General features: G+C 47.6%; 1 protein-coding gene across 1 annotated transcript in view; it reads left to right on the forward strand.

The window, feature by feature from the left end:
* Positions 1 to 7,467: 7,467 nt before the first annotated feature.
* LOC115308865 (glutamate receptor ionotropic, kainate 3-like) overlaps positions 7,468 to 23,647 on the forward strand; it is a 138,463-nt gene continuing 122,283 nt past the window's right edge. The window contains exon 1 of the mRNA XM_040216010.1: positions 7,468 to 7,626. Coding sequence (XP_040071944.1) covers positions 7,468 to 7,626 — 159 coding nt within the window. The remainder of the gene's footprint in view (positions 7,627 to 23,647) is intronic.

The following is a 23,647-nucleotide window of genomic DNA, read 5'->3' on the forward strand; positions in this document are numbered from 1 at the left end:
GACGCCACTCGGAGGGACGAGCAGCAGACAGGATGAGGAGGTGGAGAGGAGGGAAAAGGGGTATACCCTCCCCTCAGTACCCTTCTCTCATCTCCCTCAAGAGTTGTGCTCTAATTCCCCGTTACAAGGGGTTCACTTTTGTTTGCGGCTCTACCCCATGTCACTCTGGCCACACCTGATATGACATATCACACAGTAGTTACCACATAGCCTGCTTGGCAATGTCCAACTATGACTGGAGGGAGGGTGAGCGCACGATCTACGAAGAAGCCTTCACTCTTGACCGCTGTCTCGAAGCGGATAAAGACCATCTGTCGGCCGCAGTTTCTGCATTATGACATTCGATGGTTGCAAAAGCAAGCAGCGGCTGTAACTGTTCCGTGACAAAAAAAAGTGAAAGCCGTTTACAACTCCCTGTAACGCCGAATTAGAGCGCAGCTCTTGAGGAGGAGTAGGAAAGGGTACTGAGGGGGAGATGGGGTTACGTGACCTCGGGGAGGGGGGGGGGGGACGTGACCCCCCCTCCCGGAGGTCACCGACTGTACCCAAAGTCCTCCGGAGATCCTCCCGAAGGAACCCGAGGTCCTCCCGAAGGAACCCGAGGTCCTCCCGAAGGGACCCGAGGTCCTCCCGAGGTCCTCGGGGGGGGTTCGCGGTTACGCCGACGCCGCTCAAGCCGGAAACGGGCGCCCAAGAGCTGCGCTCTAAAAGTGTATAAAGACAACACTGATAAGAAACAGGCATCTCATTCGTACACTTCAATAATGCATCTACGTCGACTTTCCTCCAGTGTACGTAGCGGGGCCAATTACTGCCATCTTCAGAAGTAATTCAGCCAATGACGGAGCGTAGTGGAAAATTTGACTTAGAAACGAATTATTTGTATATACAACATCATCGTGCCATTTTAATTGGTGAATGCATTTGCGCAGACTGTGGTTTAGATTGAAACTTTATAGATTGTTGCTTGTTATTTGTCAGATTCATCATAGATGATCCTGATCGGCTCACCACGCGCTGTGGAATATAGCAACCTTACAACGAAACAATTCCGTTAAAACAATCCGTTTTTATGGGTTAGATTTAATAAGAAAAGCATTACTCTCCACTGTAACGAATAAGCGTTACGCAGAGACCAAGGCAACATAAATCACACAGCCTATAACCTGCAATGAATTAGCATTCTGAAAGAAGGCATTTTTGGTTATAATCAATTATATATACTTATAATTAGGCGTAAGTAATGGTGACAAGCGGAACAGTGGAAATCGCACCCTGGAGCGTGTGATCCGCAGCCCGATTTTTATGCTCGGCGCTTAAAAGGAGAAACAAACAAGAACTCAAAAAGGAGGTTCAGGTATGACTGACCGGAGCCCGCATGAGCAGGTGATCGAATGCCCGCGCAGCTGACTCCCGAATTACGACGCATCTCCCCACGTGATCGTAAATGTCACGAGGACGATCATAACGCGCCAGCGAAAAGCTTAGCGAGCGTATGACTTAACGACTTAGCACAGCAGCTAATAAACTGATTATCAGTTGTCATAAACCTCGTCTCCTCGAAAATACTTCGTTACCCCATGGGCTTCTCGCAAGTCAAGAACACTAAAGGCTCAAGGAGCCGCCCGCTCTATAGTAAGAGGCGTAAGCCATATGTTACCATGTGAATGTATTCTACGTTGCTCTTTTGTATTGAACAGTGCCCCTTCAGCACCAAATTATTCCCGAGCACTTTGGAAAACACCCGTCTGAAAGAACGAATGCGCATAGCCCTGTCCAAGCTGTCGTACTATCGTGCTGCTCTGGGGAAGATGGTTACCGCAAACGCACCGACGTTCCAGAATCTCTACGACAGCAGAGACGGCTGTCTCTATTGTCTCGACGGGTTTCCACAACGGTTGTTGTTGGAAATCACCCCTCCCAAATTAAAAGGGAAAACACCAAGGCTGCGTGTTTCCAGCTGCTCCAACTACGTAAATGCTGTCGGTACAGAGTTAAATTACATTTTGTAAAGTACGATGTCTTCTCTAGTAGGCGCAACATTTTTAGACTCCGTTGAAAATGTGCCATAAAGCGTGCCTCCTCGGGCACTCATTTCGTTAATAAATTTTAAGCTTGTCTTTATTGTTCAGATTATACCAGCGATCCCGTGGGTGTGTCGCATCTGCATTGTATACAAATTCTCCGAAAGCTGTAAGTAACGCAAAACACGTTATGCGCTGCTCAGGTTCATAAGAATGATTAAGAAAAGCTGAAATAGTTTTTTTTCAAAGGGTACACGTTATATTTTACACAATTTAATAATACTCAAAATCTTAATCCTTACGATAATCTTGCAAATTACACCATAAGCTTTTTTTTTGTCCTTGGCATTTCCGGGCCCAAACTCATTACATTTGGCTCCGTAGCCGTCTGTGCAATCTCTTAGAAGCTCTATCAATGGAACGCGATAGTTTCCCCAGGAGATTAAACAATTTGCTTCTGCTCATATAAGTATCAAAAGTAAGGGCTTCAAGTTCTCTGTTCCACCAGATTTTGTTGTGATTCACACAGTAAGTGCATTGACACTGTCTTATATTTTCGCCAAATTTGCAACCTCCCTCACCCTCATGCACCAACTAACGAAACAATTTGCTATGGGGTAAAAAACATTGAGAGGTAAAAGCTTACAGCTTTCTTAAAGATCTACTTAACTCTTACGGTGTACAAATATTCCTATGTTAAACAAAATACCTGAGATTATGTCACGTTCCTGCATAACGTATTTGGGTCGCAGGTAACGGATAGGTGCTGCCAGTGTTTTCCTTTTGAAACAGGATAACCATCTCCAAAGCGATGAGCTCTTAGTTATGACTGAAATCCCTAGAATGTGTTTCGGAATGTGAGCAATGTGTACTTCACGGAATATAGAGGAACTGAAGACGCATGTCCAAGAGAGTCTATTCTTTTCTTTGTTAAAGGAACACGGATATTGAACATGATTGTAAACCTGAGACTGGGGCAGAAAAGAGAACACAACAGAAGGTAGTAGAAGAGGAGGCAACGGAGACGTTGCCTCCTCTTCTACTACCTTCTGTTGTGATCTCTTTTCTGCCCCAGTCTCAGGTTCACAATCATGTTCAACTTACACCAGCTCGCCTGCACTCTGACTGTTTTTACGGATATTGAGTTTAAGTAAACAGGTTTTGTTTTTGTGGGAATGACGGTATTTTGCCATCTTTATTTTAGTTATGCGGTCCCTGAAACATATTTTAGAATATAACGTCAACAACTTAGTTAGAAAACAAGCTTCCAGTCTAGCGCAATTTTACATTCGTTATGCGTAACTCGGCTTCAAATTTCGGGGAAGGCACGCTACACGTAATACTACCTAGGACGGTGTTTTCTTTTCTTTTTTCAGTTCATTAGGGGGCGGAAATAGCTTTGCTGCCAAAGAACATTTCTGATCAGTCATATCAATTTGTTTTTCTTTGTGCATTTGTAATACGGCCTCGGAAATTACTTCAGCTTTAGTACTGGGACTTTTCAAAATACATGCATTCATGGGATGCGTATACGCTGAACGGCAATCACTTTCTCGTGCTTTTTTATTTATTGGAGCATTGTAGTAACCGTAACTGATTCATAATTATAGTTTAAAGAACCCTTACTGCAGTAGCCTTTGCACGTGACTTAAAGATTATAGTTTCAGTGGAGTTTAATCGTAAACAAAGTGCTTACCTACTTAAAAGGCATTTCCTTCCGTTCAAGTTTTCACTCCTATACCATTGGTGCAGGATATATTCCAGGCTGAAACGACTCCATTTCGCAAAAACTTTTTTTTCTTGCTGCCCTTTTTGCAAGTTTGTGCTCATCGAAAGTTGTTTTGATAATAGTGGAATGCTTCTCGTTCAAACGTTATAACACGAGGATAGCTAGTTTCTAGGAAGCGTTACTTGTGTAATACTCGTTTAGGCAGGCATAAGGTTAAGGATATAAGCGATGGTGAGAAGCCGGCGATTGATTTTAGAGAAATCATATATTTATGCTTTTTAATGTTACCGTATTTACTGGAGTAACTTCCGCACTCTTCGCGGAAAAGGCTTACGTGTCTTATTTTAAAGAACGCTACCATCAGCGAATCACGGCGTTATGAGTATGAAAACGTGCCTGTAAACAGGATATGAACATAAATATGGGGCATGAGAAGCATTATGCCTACTGTAGCAGGGTAGATAGTCTTTTTGATTGCGACATTATCGCTTTCACGCCGTTTGCTCGGCCACCGCTGTCGATCGGGATAATTGTTCACTCGCATTTTCTGCTGTAAATGGACGCGTAAGCAAGTTCCTAAAGGGCGTTTATCTGACACATAAAGTACGTGTGAACGAAATATTTCATTCAAGAGCACGCACTCATACTTGCAGGATAAGATCAGACTCTTGGTTAAAACCTGTTTCGTCATCATTGCATCATCAGAAAACGGAAGATTGTTGATATCGAATGCATTTCATTCTGGATAAAAATATATAATTCATTTTAAATTTTTAATATATAAATTACCAGAGATATCCAAAATTATACCTCAACATCAACCTGGAAGCGAGTCCCATCGCAGCTAGATGTACACCTGTGAAGCATGCACTAGTTATGCAATAGGCTCAAATAGACAGCACGCAAATTGTCAACATTTTTATACCGATCTTATCGAAGCGCCATGCATCACAAACAACATAATATCAGCCCCCCTTTCTTCTTTTTTTTTTTTTTTTTTTTTGCTTTTTTACAGGTTTATTGTTACGATTGTGAAATATTACCATAGCACATTGCTTAGTGAGAAATTGACGCTCCAAGACTGTTTAGTTTTTACATCTTTAAATCATAACTGCTTACACCCGTCATTTCGATGTTATCGGGTTCTTGTTTTTTTTAAATGGAGAATGAGGAATATAAAGGTAAAGCCTTGCATAAGAAGTATAACGGCATCCTTTAGGGAGCACCACTTGCTATCTAAGGACTATCATAAAGGAGGGCGTGTGCGGTATGGGAATAGTAATATTTGCAATTCTATTTCGATCTATCGATCAAACTGACATATGCGAAATCCGTTTGACGCGGAGGACGCTAACTTCAGTCTTGCCTTCCTTGCACGCGATGCCGAGTCTAGAGCAGCAACATCCACATTTTGCACACTTTTGTTTTACGTTTCGCGAGGCGTTTTAAAGTGTTTCTGAGTTCTCTATCCTGCCTCTTCCGTATTCATTTATTTTTTTTTTATTCTGGCGTTGCGTGACTAGCGGAACTCACACCACAGATTCAGCCGTTGCCACAACCCTAGCCGCCTTGAGCGTCGTTAGAGGCCGCCGCGGCACGTGTGAATACTAAGTCAAGCCTCAGTTCAAAATAGATGCTAATAATAAAATTCTGCATTAAAATGAAGGTAAAACCAGTTTCTTGACGGAAGGAGTAAGCGGAGGAAGGGCAAACGCCTATGCCTTCTTCAGAAGTATAAACGTCATGAGCATAAACGTCCCGGATGTAAGCATCGTTGTTCGACTATGTTTTTCGTCGCTAACTACATCAGGTCTAGAATGGTCACCTTGAAAATGGGCTTGTACTCTGTATATAGCGTTTGCATGTGTTTTAGCTTTTGACTGATCTCTGACTTCATGTTAAACCACGGTGAAAAAAGAAGGGTTTCTGAAAGAGGCTAGAAAGGGGGCAGAAATCTCAATTCCTTCTTCGCACGTCTTCCGGCAGGGGCACTGTCGGCTTAGGGCCCCGTGCGAGCGCTGTCCGGCGCCACACGGCCTTGAAAACGGAAAACGTGTATGAGGATGAGGACGGTCTTCCGAGCCCCTGGTCAGGTCGCACGTCTCACGACGTTTTCCAGAAACGCGATGGAACATTCGATACGCTCCCTCAATGGCCGAGTCGGTGCCGTTCAGACACCTCTCTTTTTCCACCGTGGGTTTAACCAAGCGTTAAAATGCCGCCTTCTACCTTGGTACAACCATAATAACGGGTCTGTGCGAAAAAGGAGAAATATATATATAAAAAAAATAACTTGGCGAACCGCAGGGGAAAAAAGCTGCCACTACATCTCTTCTTCAGCGGGCTTGTTTTTTATTACCATGCTCTGTAAGTACATGAGCATCAGACCCATTCAAGCTACCTTGTGAAAGCTTTTTGTCAGGTGCCCTCAGCACAATTTTGCTGAAATAAGCAAGTTCCAGTTCAAGCACGAAGCGAGTGTCCCAAGGAATTTAATCACCTATGTTTAAACATAAAAGGCTTTTTAAGGGAACCCCCAATCCTAAACGTTTGTCCATCTGTACGACAGTCCGTGCATTTCGTGCTAAATTTAGCGAAGAAACTAAATTGTTTTTGTTCATGTGAATTGGTTTGATGTCAAGTGACCTGACGTCACGTGATCTATACGGCGATTAAGGCTGCCAAAAGATGACTTGTTAAGACGCTGAGCGTGCCGGTGACAAAGGTGATGGTGACCTCAACACTCTTCGATTTTATTTGGGGATCCAAGGAACTGTCGTTCGGAAATAGGAGAAGCGCACTACATTCAGACCATGCTATAAGTATGGAAGTTGTGTCTTCTATGAAATAAATGCGCCCGCTTTTTTTGTGCCCGAGTTGTTTTCGTGCATTCACCTTCTCCTTTGGTATTTCTTGTGGTCCTAAATTTTCGTTGTTTGTCTTGCCACCATTTCCGCTTATGTAGATATTTCATATTATAACCTCTTTACATTTTCCACCCTTCCTTTCTGGGGGCCTTTACATGTATTTAAACAAATCATAGTTAAACTTATAAAATAGCCCAAAAAAAGACAAGGACGAGAAGCATACAGACAAGCGCTATGTTTAACTAAGATGACCCAACTAGCGCCCACAACGTGCCCTATTAAACAAATGAGTAAATATTTTTGTACTCAACCTCTCAAAAAAAAAAAAATTATAGAGCAATCGCTATTTGAATATACGTTTATATTTTTGGACAGAAAGAGGTTCCCGAACAAAGCTAGAAAGGGGCAGAAATCTCAATCGTGCTTCGTGCGTTTGAGATTTGTGGTATTTCTTTATTTGAATTGGTAAAGCACATAAACAGGCTCTCACTGTCATAAACAAATAAAGCGACGAGCATAACGAAGATTAAAAAAGAATGATCACCAAACAATATTGTTGTTTGGGGCATTGAGCGGGACGAAAGCGAAAGTTTTATTACTGGCAAGGAGAATTTTTTCTACCATAGTTATTGATAACCCTGCTTTGTTTCGGCATCACCTTATGCTATAACAGTCTCTCCATGTACTCTGCGGGAGGGTAGATTTCACGACAATTTCTCGCATGTATAAAATGATGAATTATGGTTCAGTAACTTGCTTCTAGCGCGCTCAATACAAATACAAAAAGGCTGTCATCTAAGACTTTTTACTGCTTGTTATTACAGCGTTCGTCAGACTCCGAGACGTGATGAAGTACGCCTTCAGACCCCCGGGAAAGGTGCGCCTTGTGCAATGCTGTGCAGAGAGGCAGAGCTATGATTCCATCATCTTGGAGCTTAAAGCCAAGCACGAACTCCGCGTCATGCTAGATCTCACACCGAGCGAAGTGGACAGGTTCATGACCAAGGTAAGCGTTTTACTTATTAAGGCATGCCGCATGGGACGTTGGTCTCGTCTACTGTCTATCTATGATAGCCTGAAGAGTCTCCGGCGATATTTGTTTAAAACATCAACCCTCAAGTCCGATTCTGCAGGTGTCCTCTTTTGCATTTCAGTACTTCTACGGTTTTCACTAAGCATTAAAAACATAAAATAAAACCAAGCTATAAACGCATATATAAGTGTTCCATAACGTCTTCACGAAGGGACGTTGTGCGACTTTACTAAATGAGAATGAGTGCGGAGGCCAGCTGGAGAGTGTTAATCATCATGTATAAATCCCGAAACTAGGGCTGTGAAAAAAAAATTCCAATTTAAAAAAATGAAGTTACGTGAGGCTACTATGTGACGTGGGAACTCTTAGAGTGCAGGAATATCTATGTTCAATTTAACTATACAGCATAACGCAGATGGAATTCACTCACTCAAGCACATTGTACTCACCTCCGTCAATCATACCTATACGTGAAACATTTTCAGCTAAGGCGAAATGCACGAGCCAAATTAAAGTACCGCGACGAACTGAAGATTCTATCCAAAGTGGGCATTTGACCGAATTTGAGTGTTATGGGCCAAGAGGAAATTCTTGTCAGATTGAAGTGTTCAGTCGAATGGGTTATTTCAGCCAAATTGAGCCATCAGCCGAATGAACACCTTAGCAGGATTGGGATGGCACCACATAATCGAGCGTCTCAAACTTAACTCACTTATGTATTTATTTGGCTACTTAGTTCTTGTGCTGTCGTCAATGGCCTTTGGCTTTTACACATATTTACTAAGAAAGATAACGCTGAACACCCATAAAGTTGTCCTGCAGACGCTTGTTTTTACATAAATACCAGAACTCTCTCTCTCTTTCTCTTTGTCTCTCTCTTGCTCTCTCCCCGCTCAAAATGGAAAACAGAAAAAGACGCACTTTGGAGAGCAGACTACAAAACCAGAATTACAGTACGGAAGAAATTTAGGTGATATAAAAAAAAATTTTGCTCTAACCTCTAACCTAGGCTGATTAACAATACAAAGGAATTTATGCTTCTTTGTGTCAGAACAATTAATTAAAAAAAAAAAAAACAATCCTCAAACAAATGAGCTTCAAGGCAATGTAAACAGAGAAACAACGCTATAATAACCCATCTTTATTCTCGCCTACCTATCATAATTCGCACTGGAATATTTTATTAGGACATCACTTCTGGACGGCGTGGTGTCATTAAGAATTAAGAGAACTATGAGAGAGCTATAATCTCTTGGTGACAACTGTTCAGGTTGGGATTGTTCAGTTTCCTGGAAGTATTCAGAAAAAAATTAGGCAACTAATGGATAGCAGAATACATGTATGGTTATATATGGTTTTACATCATTACCAATATTAAGTAATTCGAAGTTTTGAAATATTAACCTCACCTATGGGAGTAAAAAATTATCATTTTATGTGGTCTTATATGTCTAACGTCCAGACCACTGCGCGGGTATGTTTACTGAGACGTGCTCTTCCAGGCTAGTCGTTGAATACACTTACTGTGCTCTGTGCTCTAAACTTTAATAAAATGGCGTTGGTCCTTTGCACACGTCGACCTGTGGTGTGACTAATGTACGTACATATACGTGCACTTGCAAGGTCACGACATTGTAGATTTTGCTGAGAAGAACTGGATGTAACCAACTTTAAATTTCATCTACTCCGTTCGTGAAGAGGAAATGCATTTGCATAACAAGTTAATTTATGTGATATATTCGTTCATGGCAGACAAAAAAGGTAAAAAGCGGGAATCACTAAGCCGAAACGCGGTATGTAGTTTTGTGCATTATTTTTAGCACATTTAGTGTGGTCTACTTACCTTATTATAAATGGAGGGGAGTGTCACGGTAGCACATTTGTTTTATTTTGTTGTCAATTACCCTTACATCAAAAAAGGTACCCAAATAATAGACCTAAAGGCTTACTGAATCAACACACGACGTGATCTATCCTGCGGTTGAACCAGAACAGCAAATTTAATGTGTTATTTCAATACAATGTGAACCTTCAAGGCCTAATAATTTACTTCAAGAATACGAGTGTAATTAAATGCCAACATTTTGTTAAGTGTAGTATAAACGCATTATTTAGCGATCTAGATGTTTTGCTATCATCAAATAAGGGGGAAAAACACCCGCTTTAGTCGAGCACATTGGCGTGCATTAATCCGCAAGCGTAGTTAAACACTCATTAATGCGGCATAGATAGGTATATTGAACTGATTTTGTTGAAAAAAATGGGGGCATTCTCGCTCTTTTAGAATATATTTTTTTTAGGATATTTGCAAAACTAAAAAATGGAAAGATCAAAAACTAGGTCATTTATTTGTTTGATTTTAATCTTAGACGCTACATTAAGAGCAGTGTCAGAAATCGGGGTGCTTTATTTTAGGAAAACCCTCCAAGAAAGAAGATTGATTAATTAAATATAATTTTTGTAAGCTTAACTTTTTAATGCTTTTCCAGTGCGCATTCCGAAGGCGTGCACCACAAAAAGAAAACGTGTGCTTGCTCCTATCTCATCCAGTTTTTTTTGCCGAAGTGTAGTAATGTGAAGACCGTTGAGTTTGTACCATTTTTGCCGGCACCGGGCAAAAATAAAAATAAAGTACAGCGCAAACTTGCATTCTTACTTACACAAATAAATTGCGGTTCACACTTCGTATGTGATAAATGAGAAGCCAGCTGTGCGTGTTGGGCCCCCTATTTCGGAAAATTTGCATGTGGTGCGCAAAGTTTTTTCCGTGCCCTACCAACGCATCGCGCAGAGAGTAAGGCTGAAGAACATAGCAACTTAATACATGGAGGCTCGAAGAGGAGCCAGCATACAGTAGCAAAAGTAGGTGTCCTAACCGTGAAGTTGTTTTGTATATACACACTCTAAAAAAATCGTGTGCGTCTGCTTTCCCTCACAACACTCGGAGAGCCAATCACCGCAACTTACGGAGGCAGATCAGCGAATGAAGATGCCGAAACATATGTTTAGACCAAGAAACGCAGTCTGAGTTGTGACATTAAGCAATGCAAGCGTGATGTTTTGCATTGCTTAATGTCACAACTCAGACCGCGTTTTTTGGTCTAAACATATATTTCGGCATCGTCATTCGCTGAGCTGCCTCCGTAAGTGGCGGTGATTGGCTCTCCGAGTGCTGTGCGGGAAAGCAGACGCACGAGCATTTTTTAGAGTGCAGTACTATCGCGTTGGTATACGGCAACCTTAATTTTTTTCAAAGCGCATGAGTAATAAAGCACAAAGTTGCAAAATAGCTAACCAGGACCGTATATAAATTTAGCCTCCCGAGGCAGCATTTCGAAAAATTTTTAGGTCGTGTAACTTAGTGCCCCAATGTGATTTATGTTGGAATTATAAGAATATCCGTCTGTCCTCCTCGCAATATATGTGTAATAAAGAATATCATTGTAAATATATATATTTATTTTTTCAATAAGGCTTATTGTATTTAATTCGTTTGAAGAACAGCATTTATTATCTTTGTTTCCGTACATTTCGTGTATTTTCTTTTGTATCTATTATGTGAACACGAAGTTCTTTTTGACCTACCCCGCTACCCGGTGTTTCACACTGTCAAAACGGGCAAAAAAAAAGACCTGTCTGTTTTTTCGGTTACTTCTGCTCCTCTAAAAAAAAAACCAGTCTTAGGGTAAACGACGAAATGGTTAAAAAAATCACGTTTCTGCAGATTGACTCAAAAGCTGTGGCATTTTCGGGTATCGAACTCCCGCGTCGTTCTAAAGCCGTTATGTGAAATTTATACAGTGAAATTTAGGGTTGATAATAAAACTATACTTAAGTACTAATTGAAGATTTTACAACATCAATACAACATACATTTTGATGTAAACTAACTGTACCGTTAATGCAGCCGCCGCAGTTGAAGCAATTTCGAGCTTTCGTGTTCGTTGGTTTCATGTTTCGCTCTGTTTAGTTTCTGATGGTGTTTTTGGTGTTGTGTTGACGTCTTGGCAGCGTCAGGTGTTGCGTGTCTAAGAAGCTTCGGTCCTAACTAGCAGTGTAAATATCTCATGCAGCGTGTGTTTGGGACTGGCATGACAGCTGATGCTTTCAGACGTGACACGCGAGGCGGAGAGACTTCGAGCTCCCGTATGTCATTTGGGCACGCGTCTCAATTAAAATTTTTAAATTTCCGACAAAGGCCAGTCGGACAGCCCTCTGTTTCGCTTGCACGTAAGGAACGTAGTTGCGCACTACCTAATATTGAGAAATTCGGCACGCCTTTTGTCCCTTCATATCGTGCAAGAGCGTCCTCGTATAGTTTCACTCTCGCCTTCTATCTGGCTCTCGACCTGTTTATAACTGGGTTTTCAGAGTTCGTTGTTAAGTTTATGTTTTCTGTTTGATTTGTGTATAACGAGCGGGTTAACTACAAAACAACCGGGATCCTAAAAAAAAAAAAAAGTGTAGTGAATTCAAACATTGTTTTGTTGGTGTTTCGTGATCGGTGCGAATGAACAATAGTTCTTGCGTGATTACACGAGATATACGCATTTTCAATTAATTGCTAATTTTGTTACACGGATTTCAACTACTTTTTTTCATATAAAACACGTGAAATGATTTTTGATAAGCAACGGTGCCGCATTCTGTAATGCTGGGCAGAGCCGGGCAAACATTACGTGCGGCCTCATAGCTAATGTACTGTAAGAAGCTTTTTTTTGTATTTGGCAGCGTTTAAAATGTTATAAAACTTCAGTCAACAGCATATTGTCACGGGTGGTGACTAATAAACAAGAAATAAACAGGAATAAATAAACGTTTACTGTGGCGAACTTGTGCCAAAAATAAAAGGGTACAAAAGAAAGATAACAACAGAGCGTCGCGGGCGTCGAAGGCGGCGAAGCAGCACGATCAAACGCTGAGGCGAGACTGACTCGACAAGGTCGCGGGCGGCCTCTTATCTAGAGTGCGTCGCTATCTCGAAGATTCGGCGAAAGCGGCTCGAGCGTGGCGTGATCGGGCGAGAATGAACACGCACTTTCTAGAAAACAAAAGCAGGAATAAATGATAGAAGTTACATGCGGTACATGAATAAACGAGAACTTTCTGGAGGTCCGTGACCGAGCGTTGCTTTCTCAGCCCTGGGCGCGGCATTATCCCCCCCTTTAAAAGTGCATCGTCCCGATGCAGCACAAAAACGGAAAACAAAAAACAAAAGGACAGCAGAATTGCTAGCCGGAGTTCACAGTCCACAGTTCGCTCGTCGACGAGAGTGGAAAGTTCTATCGTTCGTAATACGGCTTCAGCCGGACGACATGCACCACCTCGGGTCGCGGCTTACGTCTTGCAGATGGGCGCGTTCCGTCGGGTAGAACTTCGTAGTTCAGATCGCCGAGGCGTCGGATGACCTTGTAGGGCCCAAAGTAGCGCTTCAGGAGTTTTTCGCTGAGACCGCGACGACGAATCGGCGTCCACACCCAAACTCTGTCTCCGGGCTGGAAGTGGACGTCGCGGCGACGAAGATTATACCGGCGAGCGTCGACATGTTGCTGGTCTTGAATTCGTAGTCTGACTAGCTGGCGGACCTCTTCTGCCCGTTGAGCAACCACCTGGGCGTCATCGCTCCCGTCGTTGACTGACTCGTGCGGCAGCATAGAGTCTAGCATAGTCGTCACCGCCCGGCCATACACCAGCTGGAAGGGCGTCACTCCTGTGGTCTCTTGCACTGCTGTGTTGTAGGCGAACGTGACGTAGGGCAGCACTTCGTCCCAGGTCTTGTGCTCCACGTCGACGTACATAGAGACCATGTCGGCGATTGTTTTGTTGAGCCGCTCCGTCAACCCGTTGGTCTGCGGATGGTATGCCGTTGTTCGACGGTGTTCCGTGTGGCTTAAACGCAGGATCTCTTGGGTCAACTGTGCCATAAACGATGACCCTCGGCCTGTGATCAGTACTTCGGGGGCGCCATGGCGGAGGACGATGGACTCGATGAAGAACTTGGCGACTTCGACAGCAGTCCCCGAAGGAAGGGCTTTCGTCTCGGCGTAACGAGTAAGATAATCGGTGGCGACGATTATCCAGCGGTTCCCCATCGTCGACGGTGGAAAAGGACCCAGCAAATCCATTCCAATTTGCTGGAAGGGCTTGGTTGGCGGGGTAATCGGCTGAAGGAGACCTGCTGGCTTTGACGGTGGTTTCTTGCGTCGCTGGCACTCATGGCACGATCGTGTGTAGAGATGGACGGTCTTCGGAAGCTTTGGCCAGTAGTACTTGTCACGAATCCGGGCAAGGGTCCTGCTGTAGCCGAGATGTCCGGCCGTTGGGTCGTCGTGGCACGCTTGAAAAATTTCTTCTCGGAGGCTGGCGGGGACAACCAGTAGCCAGGGGGTTTCGCTGGTTCCGAAATTCTTTCTGAAGAGCACGCCTCGCCGCAGGACAAAGCTCGGTAGGTCCCGAGAAAAGACCCGTGGGACAGAGCCTCCTCGACCTTCGAGGCTGTCGATCACGGAGCTAAGTTCCGCGTCGTCGCGTTGCAGTGCCCTCATGTCGGTAGCGTCAACTGCGCCTAGAAAACGGGCGTCGTCATCGTCGTCCGCGCCGGAGATTGGAGGTTCGACTGGAGCCCTAGACAAACAGTCAGCGTCATTATGCTTGCGGCCGGACTTATGCACAATGGTTACGTCGAATTCCTGCAGTCGAAGGCTCCAGCGGGCGAGGCGTCCGGACGGATCCTTGAGGTTTGCGAGCCAGCAGAGGGCGTGGTGGTCTGTGACCACGCGAAACGGGATCCCGTACAAGTACGGGCGGAACTTGGTTATCGCCCAGACGACAGCAAGACATTCTTTGTCGGTCGTTGAATAATTTTGTTCTGCCTTAGACAGCGCCCGGCTTGCGTAAGCGATTACTCTCTCTGCCCCTTCTTCTCGCTGAACGAGTACCGCACCGAGACCGGTATTGCTGGCGTCCGTGTGGATTTCAGTCTCCGCCGACTGGTCAAAATGTCCGAGGATAGGGGGCGACTGGAGCCTTCGCTTAAGTTCGTCGAACGCTTGCTCTTGCTCCTCTCCCCACTGGAACTGCACGTCGTCTTTCGTCAGATGCGTCAGCGGTGCAGAAATTTGCGCAAAATCACGAACGAAACGTCTGTAATAGGCGCACAGCCCAAGGAATCTTCGAACGGTCTTCTTGTCCGATGGCTTCGGGAACTCGGCGACAGCGGACGTCTTGGCGGGATCAGGGCTTACACCCTGAGCACTCACGACGTGGCCCAAGAATTTGAGCTCACCATAGGCGAACCGACACTTGGAAGGCTTGAGGGTCAGCCCAGCAGCTTTGAAGGCCTGTAGAACGGCTCGCAGTCGTCTCAGGTGCTCGTCGAATTCGCTTGCGAAGACCACAACATCGTCGAGGTAGACGAGACAGCTTTGCCATTTCAAGCCGGCAAGGACGGTGTCCATAACGCGCTGGAAGGTTGCCGGCGCTGTGCACAGCCCGAATGGCATTACTTTAAACTCATACAGTCCGTCCGGCGTGACGAAGGCCGTCTTCTCACGATCTCGTTCGTCGACCTCAATCTGCCAGTACCCGCTCTTCAAGTCCATCGACGAAAAGTATCGGGCGTGGCGTAGTCGGTCCAGGGTGTCGTCGATGCGTGGCAGTGGGTAGACGTCCTTTTTTGTTACGGCGTTCAGTCGGCGATAGTCCACGCAGAACCGAAGAGTCCCGTCTTTCTTTTTCACCAGGACTACCGGTGAAGCCCACGGACTGCTTGAGGGCTGGATAATGTCGTCGTCAAGCATTTCTTGTACCTGCTGCTGGATGGCTTCCCTTTCTTTCACGGAGACCCTGTACGGCGGCCGATGCACAGGGAGTGCGTCGTCATCAGTAATTATCCGATGTTTCGCAACCGTCGTTTGGCGCACTTTCGACGACGTGGAGAAGCACTCACTGAACTCGGCGAGAAGGTCACGAAGTTGTCGTCGTTGTGGGGCTGGGAGGGATGGGTCGATGTCGAGCTCTGAGGACGTGATTGTCTTGTTCTGCGTCGGAGAGGCGTCTTCTTAGATCACGGCGATCGCGGCTGAGTCTTCGATTTCCTCGACGTAGCCCACAGTTGTACCCTTTGTAAGGTGCTGCGACTCTTGCCGGAAATTGGTGACAAGGGCTACTGTACGCCCGTCCTGGAGCTCGGTTACGGCTCTTGCAATGCCAATCCCTCGTCCGAGGAGAAGTTGGACGCTTCCTTCCAGCAGTGCTACACCGCAGGTGGCTCCTTCGGTCCCGACGGGCACAAATACACTCGACAGCGGTGGCAGGTTTACGTGGCTGGCGAGGACTCGCACTGCAGCTAACGTCGGTTTGGTATTTTCCACCGATGGGGCAGGCTTCCGAAGCGTCAGCTTGTTCTCCGCAAGGTCGATGATGGCGCCGTATTCACACAGGAAGTCCATTCCCAGAATGACGTCCCTCGAACAGTCTTGCAGAACGACGAACTTCACAGGGCATGTTTCGCCGTGAATCTCGACGCGAGCGGTGCATCTCCCGACTGGTGTAATGAGGTGTCCTCCGGCGGTTCTTATTCGTGGTCCATCCCACGGCGTCATGACTTTTCGAAGGCGGCGGGAGAGCCTCCCACTCAAGACTGAGTAGTCTGCTCCGGTGTCCACGAGTGCGGATGCGTCGTGGCCGTCGATGACGACGTTTAGGGTATTGGACACCACTGCAGCGGCGTCGTTTTGGTCTCTGGTGGCGTTCGAGTGGGGGCCCCCCGACGTTCGTGGAGGATCTTGGCGTCGGTCGTCTTCGGGAACTCCACCTCCAGGGGTTGCCGCGCCTAGTTTCCCCGGCGAGGAGCGAGGGGGGACAGGCTTTCACGTCGCGGTCGGTGCATCGGCGAAGCTGGACGTCGCGGTGACGGCGACCGGAACTCTCGGGGGGACGCAGGCTCGGGGGACTGAGGTCGTCGCAGGTACTCGTCGATCTCGATAGGGCGTTCACCATGACGGGGGCGCGGGTCGTGCGGGTGGAACCCGCGTAGCCCGAGTCGTCGGTATGGGCATCGGCGGTAGGTGTGGTCCGCTTCCCCGCAATGGAAGCACAGAGGGCGTCGGTCGGGCGTTCGCCACACATCGGTCTTCCGGGGTGCACGGGGCTCCTGGCTGGCGTACTGGGGCTGGTCGTCGTGGCGTCGGTCGTGCTGCGGCGCAGGAGACTGGCGTCGGGGCGGCGCGACATAGGCGCGAGGAGGAGGCGGTGGCCGTCGGGCCACTGCGGCGTAAGTTAGCGCGGGTTCTTCGGAGACTGCTGCGCTGATGGGAGCCTCTGGTTGAATGGCTCTCTGCACCTCTTCCCGCCAGAGGTCGGCATTTTAGGTCGCCCTCACTCACCCTCACCCTCACAGCCACACTCACCTAAGCCCCTCACTCACCCTCACCCTCACAGCTACACTCACCTTGAGCCCCTCACTCACCCTCACCCTCACAGTCACACTCACCTTCAGCCCTTCACTCACCCTCACGGCCCTCACGGCCCTCACGCCCCTCACCGCCCTCACCGCCCTCACGCCCCTCACTCACTCATGGCCCTCACGAAACTCACCGCCCTCACGCCACTCACCGCCCTCACGGCCCTCACGGCCCTCACCGCCCTCACGGCCCTCACGCACTCATAGCCCTCACGCCACTCACCGCCCTCACCGCCCTCACGGCCCTTATGCCACTCACCGCCCTCACGGCCCTCACTGCCCTCACGGCCCTCACGCCACTCACCGCCCTCACGCCACTCACCGCCCATTAAGATTACTAATGCACCTTTCTGAAACAGTTTATTTAAAAAAAAACGATCGATTTATAACCAGAACCAAGTCTTTCGGTGTCATCATCACCGGCACGAGGTATCACGTGAAAATTTTGCGTCCCTGATTGGATGCAGCCGCTTCAAACGTATTCGAATTGCTCCGAGTTGCTTGCTTATTTCGAGCCGGACCCGATCTCAGCAATTCGTGTCGATCTAGGGAAAGCTAGAGAACAACCCGTCATTAACACCAAAATTGCTGAGAAAGATGCTCGATCTGAAGGGGGCCTCACGCACTCACCGCCCTCACGCACTCATGGCCCTCACACCACCTCATGCACTCGCCGCCCTCACGGCCCTCACGCCTCTCATGCCACTCACTGCTCTCACGCACTCATGGCCCTCACACCCCTCACGCACTCACCACCCTCACACCACTCACGCGCTCATGGCCCTCACGCCACTCACCGCCCCCACGCCCCTCACGCACTCATGGCCCTCATACCCCTCACCGCCCTCATGGCCACTCACGGCCCTCACGGCCATCACCGCCCTCACAGCCCTCACGGCCCTCACCGCCCTCATGGCCCTCACGGCCCTCACCGCCCTCACGGCCCTCACGGCCCTCACGGCCCTCACCGCCCTCACGGCCCTCACGGCCCTCACGGCCCTCACCGCCCTCACCGCCCTCACCGCCCTCACGGCCCTCACCGCCCTCACGGCCCTCACGGCCCTCACCGCCCTCACAGCCCTCACGGCCCTCACTCACCCTCACACTCATGAATTTTCCTGGTTCAGAAACTCACTCACCCTCACCTCACCTGTGAGGATGAGGGTGAGTGAGGGTGAGTGAGGGCCCTCATGAGTGAGGTTTGCCGAGGTATGCTTCCCGCACGACCTCAGCGATGGAGAGCGAAGCTGGTCGGTCCGCGGCGGGTAGTAGCTTTCGCAGCTCCTCCCGGACGACGTCGCGAATGATCTCGCGAATGCTTGGGATGCTGGACCCAAGGTCGCAAGCGGACGGCGGAACCGCGCTGACGCCGGGTAGCCTCTGGTAGTGGCTGGCTCGGGCTTGCAGGGCACGCTCGATGTTCGTTGCCTCGGCGACAAAGTCTTCGACAGTTGTCGGAGGGCTGCGGACAAGGCCACCAAAGATGATTTCTCTCACGCCCCGCATGAGGATTCGTAGCTTCTTCTCCTCTGTAGCCCGAGGGTCGGCGCGGGCGCTCAGGCGCAGGACGTCCTCTACGAAGCCGGTGACACTCTCGTTGGGGCCCTGGGTTCTGGTTCGCAGTAGGTCCTCGGCTCTCTCTCGGCGGTGGTGGTTGATGAAGGTAGCCTTGAGATCGTTCTTGAAAATGTCCCACGACGTCAGGGAGGACTCATGATTCTCGTACCAGTGCTTGGCAGTCCCCTCAAGCGAAAAATAGACATTGTGTAGGCGCTGCTCGTCTGTCCAGAAATTGTGGCGGGCAACGCGTTCATACTGGTCAATCCAGTCTTCGACGTCTTCGTACTGCTCGCCGTGGAAGGGAGCCGGTGTCCGAGGAGCGACGGGTAGGTAGACGACGGCAGGAGCGGCGGGGGTCTGCGACTGGTTGGCCATCGTCGGCTGCCTGGTCCTGGGTGGTAAAGGTCCGTATTCCGGGTGTAGCCCTTGGGTTCGGCGACTTGATCGAGTCTCGATCTGGTCTTCGTTGGGTCCTCGAGAGCTTGGGTTCGGACTTGCAGTGCGGGAACTTGGGGGGCTGCGCTGCACGAACATGCGGTACCCCGCACCTCCACCAAAAATGTCACGGGTGGTGACTATTAAACAAGAAATAAACAGGAATAAATAAACGTTTACTGTGGCGAACTTGTGCCAAAAATAAAAGGGTACAAAAGAAAGATAACAACAGAGCGTCGCGGGCGTTGAAGGCGGCGAAGCAGCACGATCAAACGCTGAGGCGAGACTGACTCGACAAGGTCGCGGGCGGCTTCTTATCTAGAGTGCGTCGCTATCTCGAAGATTCGGCGAAAGCGGCTCGAGCGTCGCGTGATCGGGCGAGAATGAACACGCACTTTCTAGAAAACAAAAGCAGGAATAAATGATATAAGTTACATGCGGTACATGAATAAACGAGAACTTTCTGGAGGTCCGTGACCGAGCGTTGCTTTCTCAGCCCTGGGCGCGGCAATATTTGTTTTCGGAAAGTGCGCGTTGAAGCGCGATATACCACCTCCCAGCTAGATCACCTACCAGTCCAGACTCCGAAACTCCAGAACTGTCCGAAGTTCCAAGTTTAAAACGTCAAAATAATAAAAAAGAAAATTTCGACAGGGAACGTAAAGATAGAATGAATATATTTTCACATCTTTAAGAAGTGGCGTCACTGACGTAAAACTATTATAGATTTTTTTTAAGGTGTACGTCGAAATAGTCACACCTTCGATTTTTGTCAGAGTAGGGTGCTAAAACGATGGATTACGCAGGTGAATCAAAACAGGTTAATCATTCAGCTGTTCGTGCCGATGCTGTGGAAATCCTTGATAGGAAAGTAAGAAATTGGAATTATTTTTTTTTAACTAGTATGATAAATGCGTAGTGTTTACTGATCGCTAATGTGTCATGGGCCTTTTTTAGTTTCAACGATTGCGGCATTTTCGCTGTGTGGAATGTTTCCTTACATCCCACGGGACGAGTGCTTTTGACGCAGTAGGAGGAGTAGGGAAGTGTTTGGCAACACGGGCCTGTCTTCAAAGTCCCTTTCAGAATCAAATTATGACACATTCGTTTAGGGCACCTTGCCAATCGTCTATCACCGCTTTCCTTTCCTTTAATATTGCTTTCCTCTTTACCTTCCGATGTACGCTTCCGTGGCTTTGCGTCTGCGAGAGCAGCCAATCGACACTTGTGCTTTTCCTCTGTCTCTGCCTGACATTGCCGACGCGTGGCCTTGGCTTTCTTTTGTCGTAGCTCTTCGATACTATCGGCCATTTCACTCGTAGAAAGAACCACGTCCATCGCCGGAGCGGCAACTGATCTGGGTCGCATGGGCCGCATTCCAAAGCGGATTGGCACCTGCTCGTCTCTGGCTCCGCGCCAGCTGTGCGACGCTCGTATCGGTCCGAAGCGCTGACGTCAGTACACGTCACCCTCTCCCTCTTTCCTCGCCGCCGACAAGATACCCCTTCACCACCCCACTTTCCTCGCCATGTCATACATGCTACTGATATTCGGACGCACGGGCTGACTGCGGTGGGTTTTTGTGAAAACGAGCAATCTAACGATAGTACATTGAATTAGCTGTCACCTTTTTATCGCCACAGCAGTGTCGGGTTATTCTACAATCATGAGCCTACATCTGCTCACTTGCACCGCTCACGTTTTGTTCATTAGTTTCAAACCATGGCCAGTCAGCGCGCCAAAAGAACGATTAACTTGCCACAAGATTGGCAATTCCAGGGACCTAAAGTGGGCCTATTATATAAAGCATTGCTCCAAGGAGCAAGTATGAGCCAGAGTACTTTTCTTGGCGATGATATGACTTTTTACTGGTTCGCCACATAATTGTAAAAGTACCAGACTTGAGCCAAAGTAACCATACATCGACTGAAAAACCAGCTGTGAATACTAAACTCGACACTTGTTTGAAATTGTGGTACCAAAAAATGCCACATGGCAGCCAGAATAGCAGGTGCAAAGCTTGATTGTGGCCTTGTTTTTGGAAAATACGACACGAAGACGCAAAAAATAAAGCCTTCATTTTGGTAACTTTTTTATTATGTAATTTTACCATGCGGTATAGGCTGCCAAGTGAAATTGAATTTCCGTTTGCTGGAAAAAGTCTATAAGGGAGTAGTGGTACGTGGCATGTGTCGAACGGTGAAAGTTTGGCGGCCGGGTAGCATTCAGGTCTACCCGGCCAAGATGGCGCCGACAGTCTTCTTGGGGTACCGGGTACATTGGCTACGTATAGAGGAGCTGCTCGAGATCTGCCTCCCGGACTGGGGCGGGGCAGAAAGGCAATGAGAGATTCCGTATTGTGACCCCACCTTATGCAGCACGTGGAACTTGTGCGCCAGCTCCGACGTGGTGCTTAAAACGAAAAAAGGCCATATTTAGGACTCGTTTGGCAAATTGGGGCCAAGTTAGTCATACTCTGACAAAAGAAGGTCTAGTTTGGAGTCTTGGGCTTTTAAACTTCCAGATAAAATATTGGCAACGACCTTTATCTTTAAAGTTTTAGAGTGTATCCTATGCAGTGTTTAGGAAATATGTTTTCGATCTGAAGACATGAAACAGTCGTGCTTGAGCGAAAAACTTGCATTTTTATAAATTCTTGGGACACTGAACTAGGGTGTAGCGTGACCAGAGAGGTGAAGGACAAGGAAGAAAATCGATAGGAGGAAGGAGGGCGGGCACAGTAGGAGAATGGAGGAGATATCTGAGAGGAAAAGGGAGCTGAAAAGGGGAAGGAGTTAGAAGGGGGAATTGGTGGTAGTTGGGCTCCGCTGAGGGGTTAGCAAGTGAAGCCAGGGGAAGCGAGGGATGCGGAGGACACCATAGGCGTAGGGGGAATAGGGATTGAAGAAGAGAATGAAGGGAGGGGAGAGATGGGGACGGGAAGTTTAAATATCACGTGACAGATATTTTGCAACTGAATTTAGCGGGCAACTGAACTGTTTAGGCTATGTTACATCAGGTCGCATCAAGTAGGTTACCCCAGCTAAATTTAGCAGGGAAATTTAATATTCGATAAGGTATCTCGAGGTTAAAATTTCTTCCAAATTTAGCGGTAAAGCTGAATTGTTGTTTAGATCATGTGCATTTGCCGCAAGCCATAGCGGGGAAAATGAACTAACCTGAGGGTCACGCGACGTCGATTTCTCCACGTCGTGCAAAAGTCACATGACATAGCTTCGCCTCTAACTTTAGGGGGAAATGCATGGACGGAGGGACATATGGACGGATGGTCGGACGGACAGAAAATTATTTGGGTTGGGGGGGTCTCCGCTAAAAAGTATGTTGTTCTTTAAAACAAAGTTTGGGTCCAAAAACCGTGCTACCTGGGTGATAACATAATGAGGAACGATGGTAGGTAAAATCTACCAAAATAAGTACTTTTTTTACATTATATTTAGCGAAATAGCAGGGTTCTGGCAAAGCGGTCTTTCAAAGAGCAAGTTCGAGTGAGCATTAGAAGATATGTAAAAATTGTGTCGAATACATATATCTGCCTTTTAACATGCGCGTGAATTCACGAATGCGTTGTTTGTAGCGGTCTTTTCACTCTTAAAACCTAACAAAGCAATACATTTTTTTTCTTTTTGTTCGTGTGAAATTAATGATACATATTGTATAAATAATATATGACGGACCTGCACCCGCCGGGTTCGACAGTGAAACCGGTCGATACCGACCGGCTCTACCACCGTGCATCCGCCGAAGTGACCGCTTCCAGGGTTGGGTGCCCAGCGAGTCGGACCACGGAATCTAGGATGGCCACCTTGGCTGACCGGGGAGGCCGTGTCGACCACCACGTTCTGCCCAGTTGGGCCCTCTGGGGAAAGCGTTTCGTGGGCGGCACCGCATCGAGCGCCTCGCCATCGTTCGTTTTAGGCGGACATTCTCTGTTATAGAACGCTGCTGATCAACACGCCTGTTTTGAGCTCGGGGTCGTGGGCAAGGAGTCGCTGTAACGGGACGCTCTCCATCTTCTTTTGTAGTGTATCGTTGATTAACGTCCTGGTCGCAACGAAAATACCCCATTAAATCGGCGTCGTGACCGTCTTCAGACTGCCTGGTTGTACTGAGCCTAGTGGGTCCGTAGGTAAGACGCGACACTTGCGGCGTTACCTCCTGGGGCCATTATTACCTCTTCGGAGCCATGACGAGTAGCGAAACCGCAAGCTGAGCTACTTAGTTGGTGGGTTTCTCTTTAAGACCAAGTCCCCGAAATTCAACTACAGGCGGTCGATTGCTCCTACCGCTTCGCACCACCTGCTGGATCATTGCGGATTTAACATCTAGCAGCAGTTGGCCGATCATATTGCATACGACCACTTCCCACGGAGCGTGACTCGCCATCTCCGGCATCAAACCCGGAGGCTTCCCGGCTCTCGGCTTTGCTTTCTGAGAAGCGGAGCATCTAAAAGCACTCTTGAATACGTTCCGCCTCATCCCCGGCCAGGTCGCGGCGATACCTAACTCATAAAAGCC

This window comes from Ixodes scapularis, unplaced genomic scaffold (genome assembly GCF_016920785.2).
Source record: "Ixodes scapularis isolate PalLabHiFi unplaced genomic scaffold, ASM1692078v2 PGA_scaffold2__306_contigs__length_199485367, whole genome shotgun sequence".
Taxonomy (NCBI): Eukaryota; Metazoa; Arthropoda; class Arachnida; order Ixodida; family Ixodidae; genus Ixodes; species Ixodes scapularis.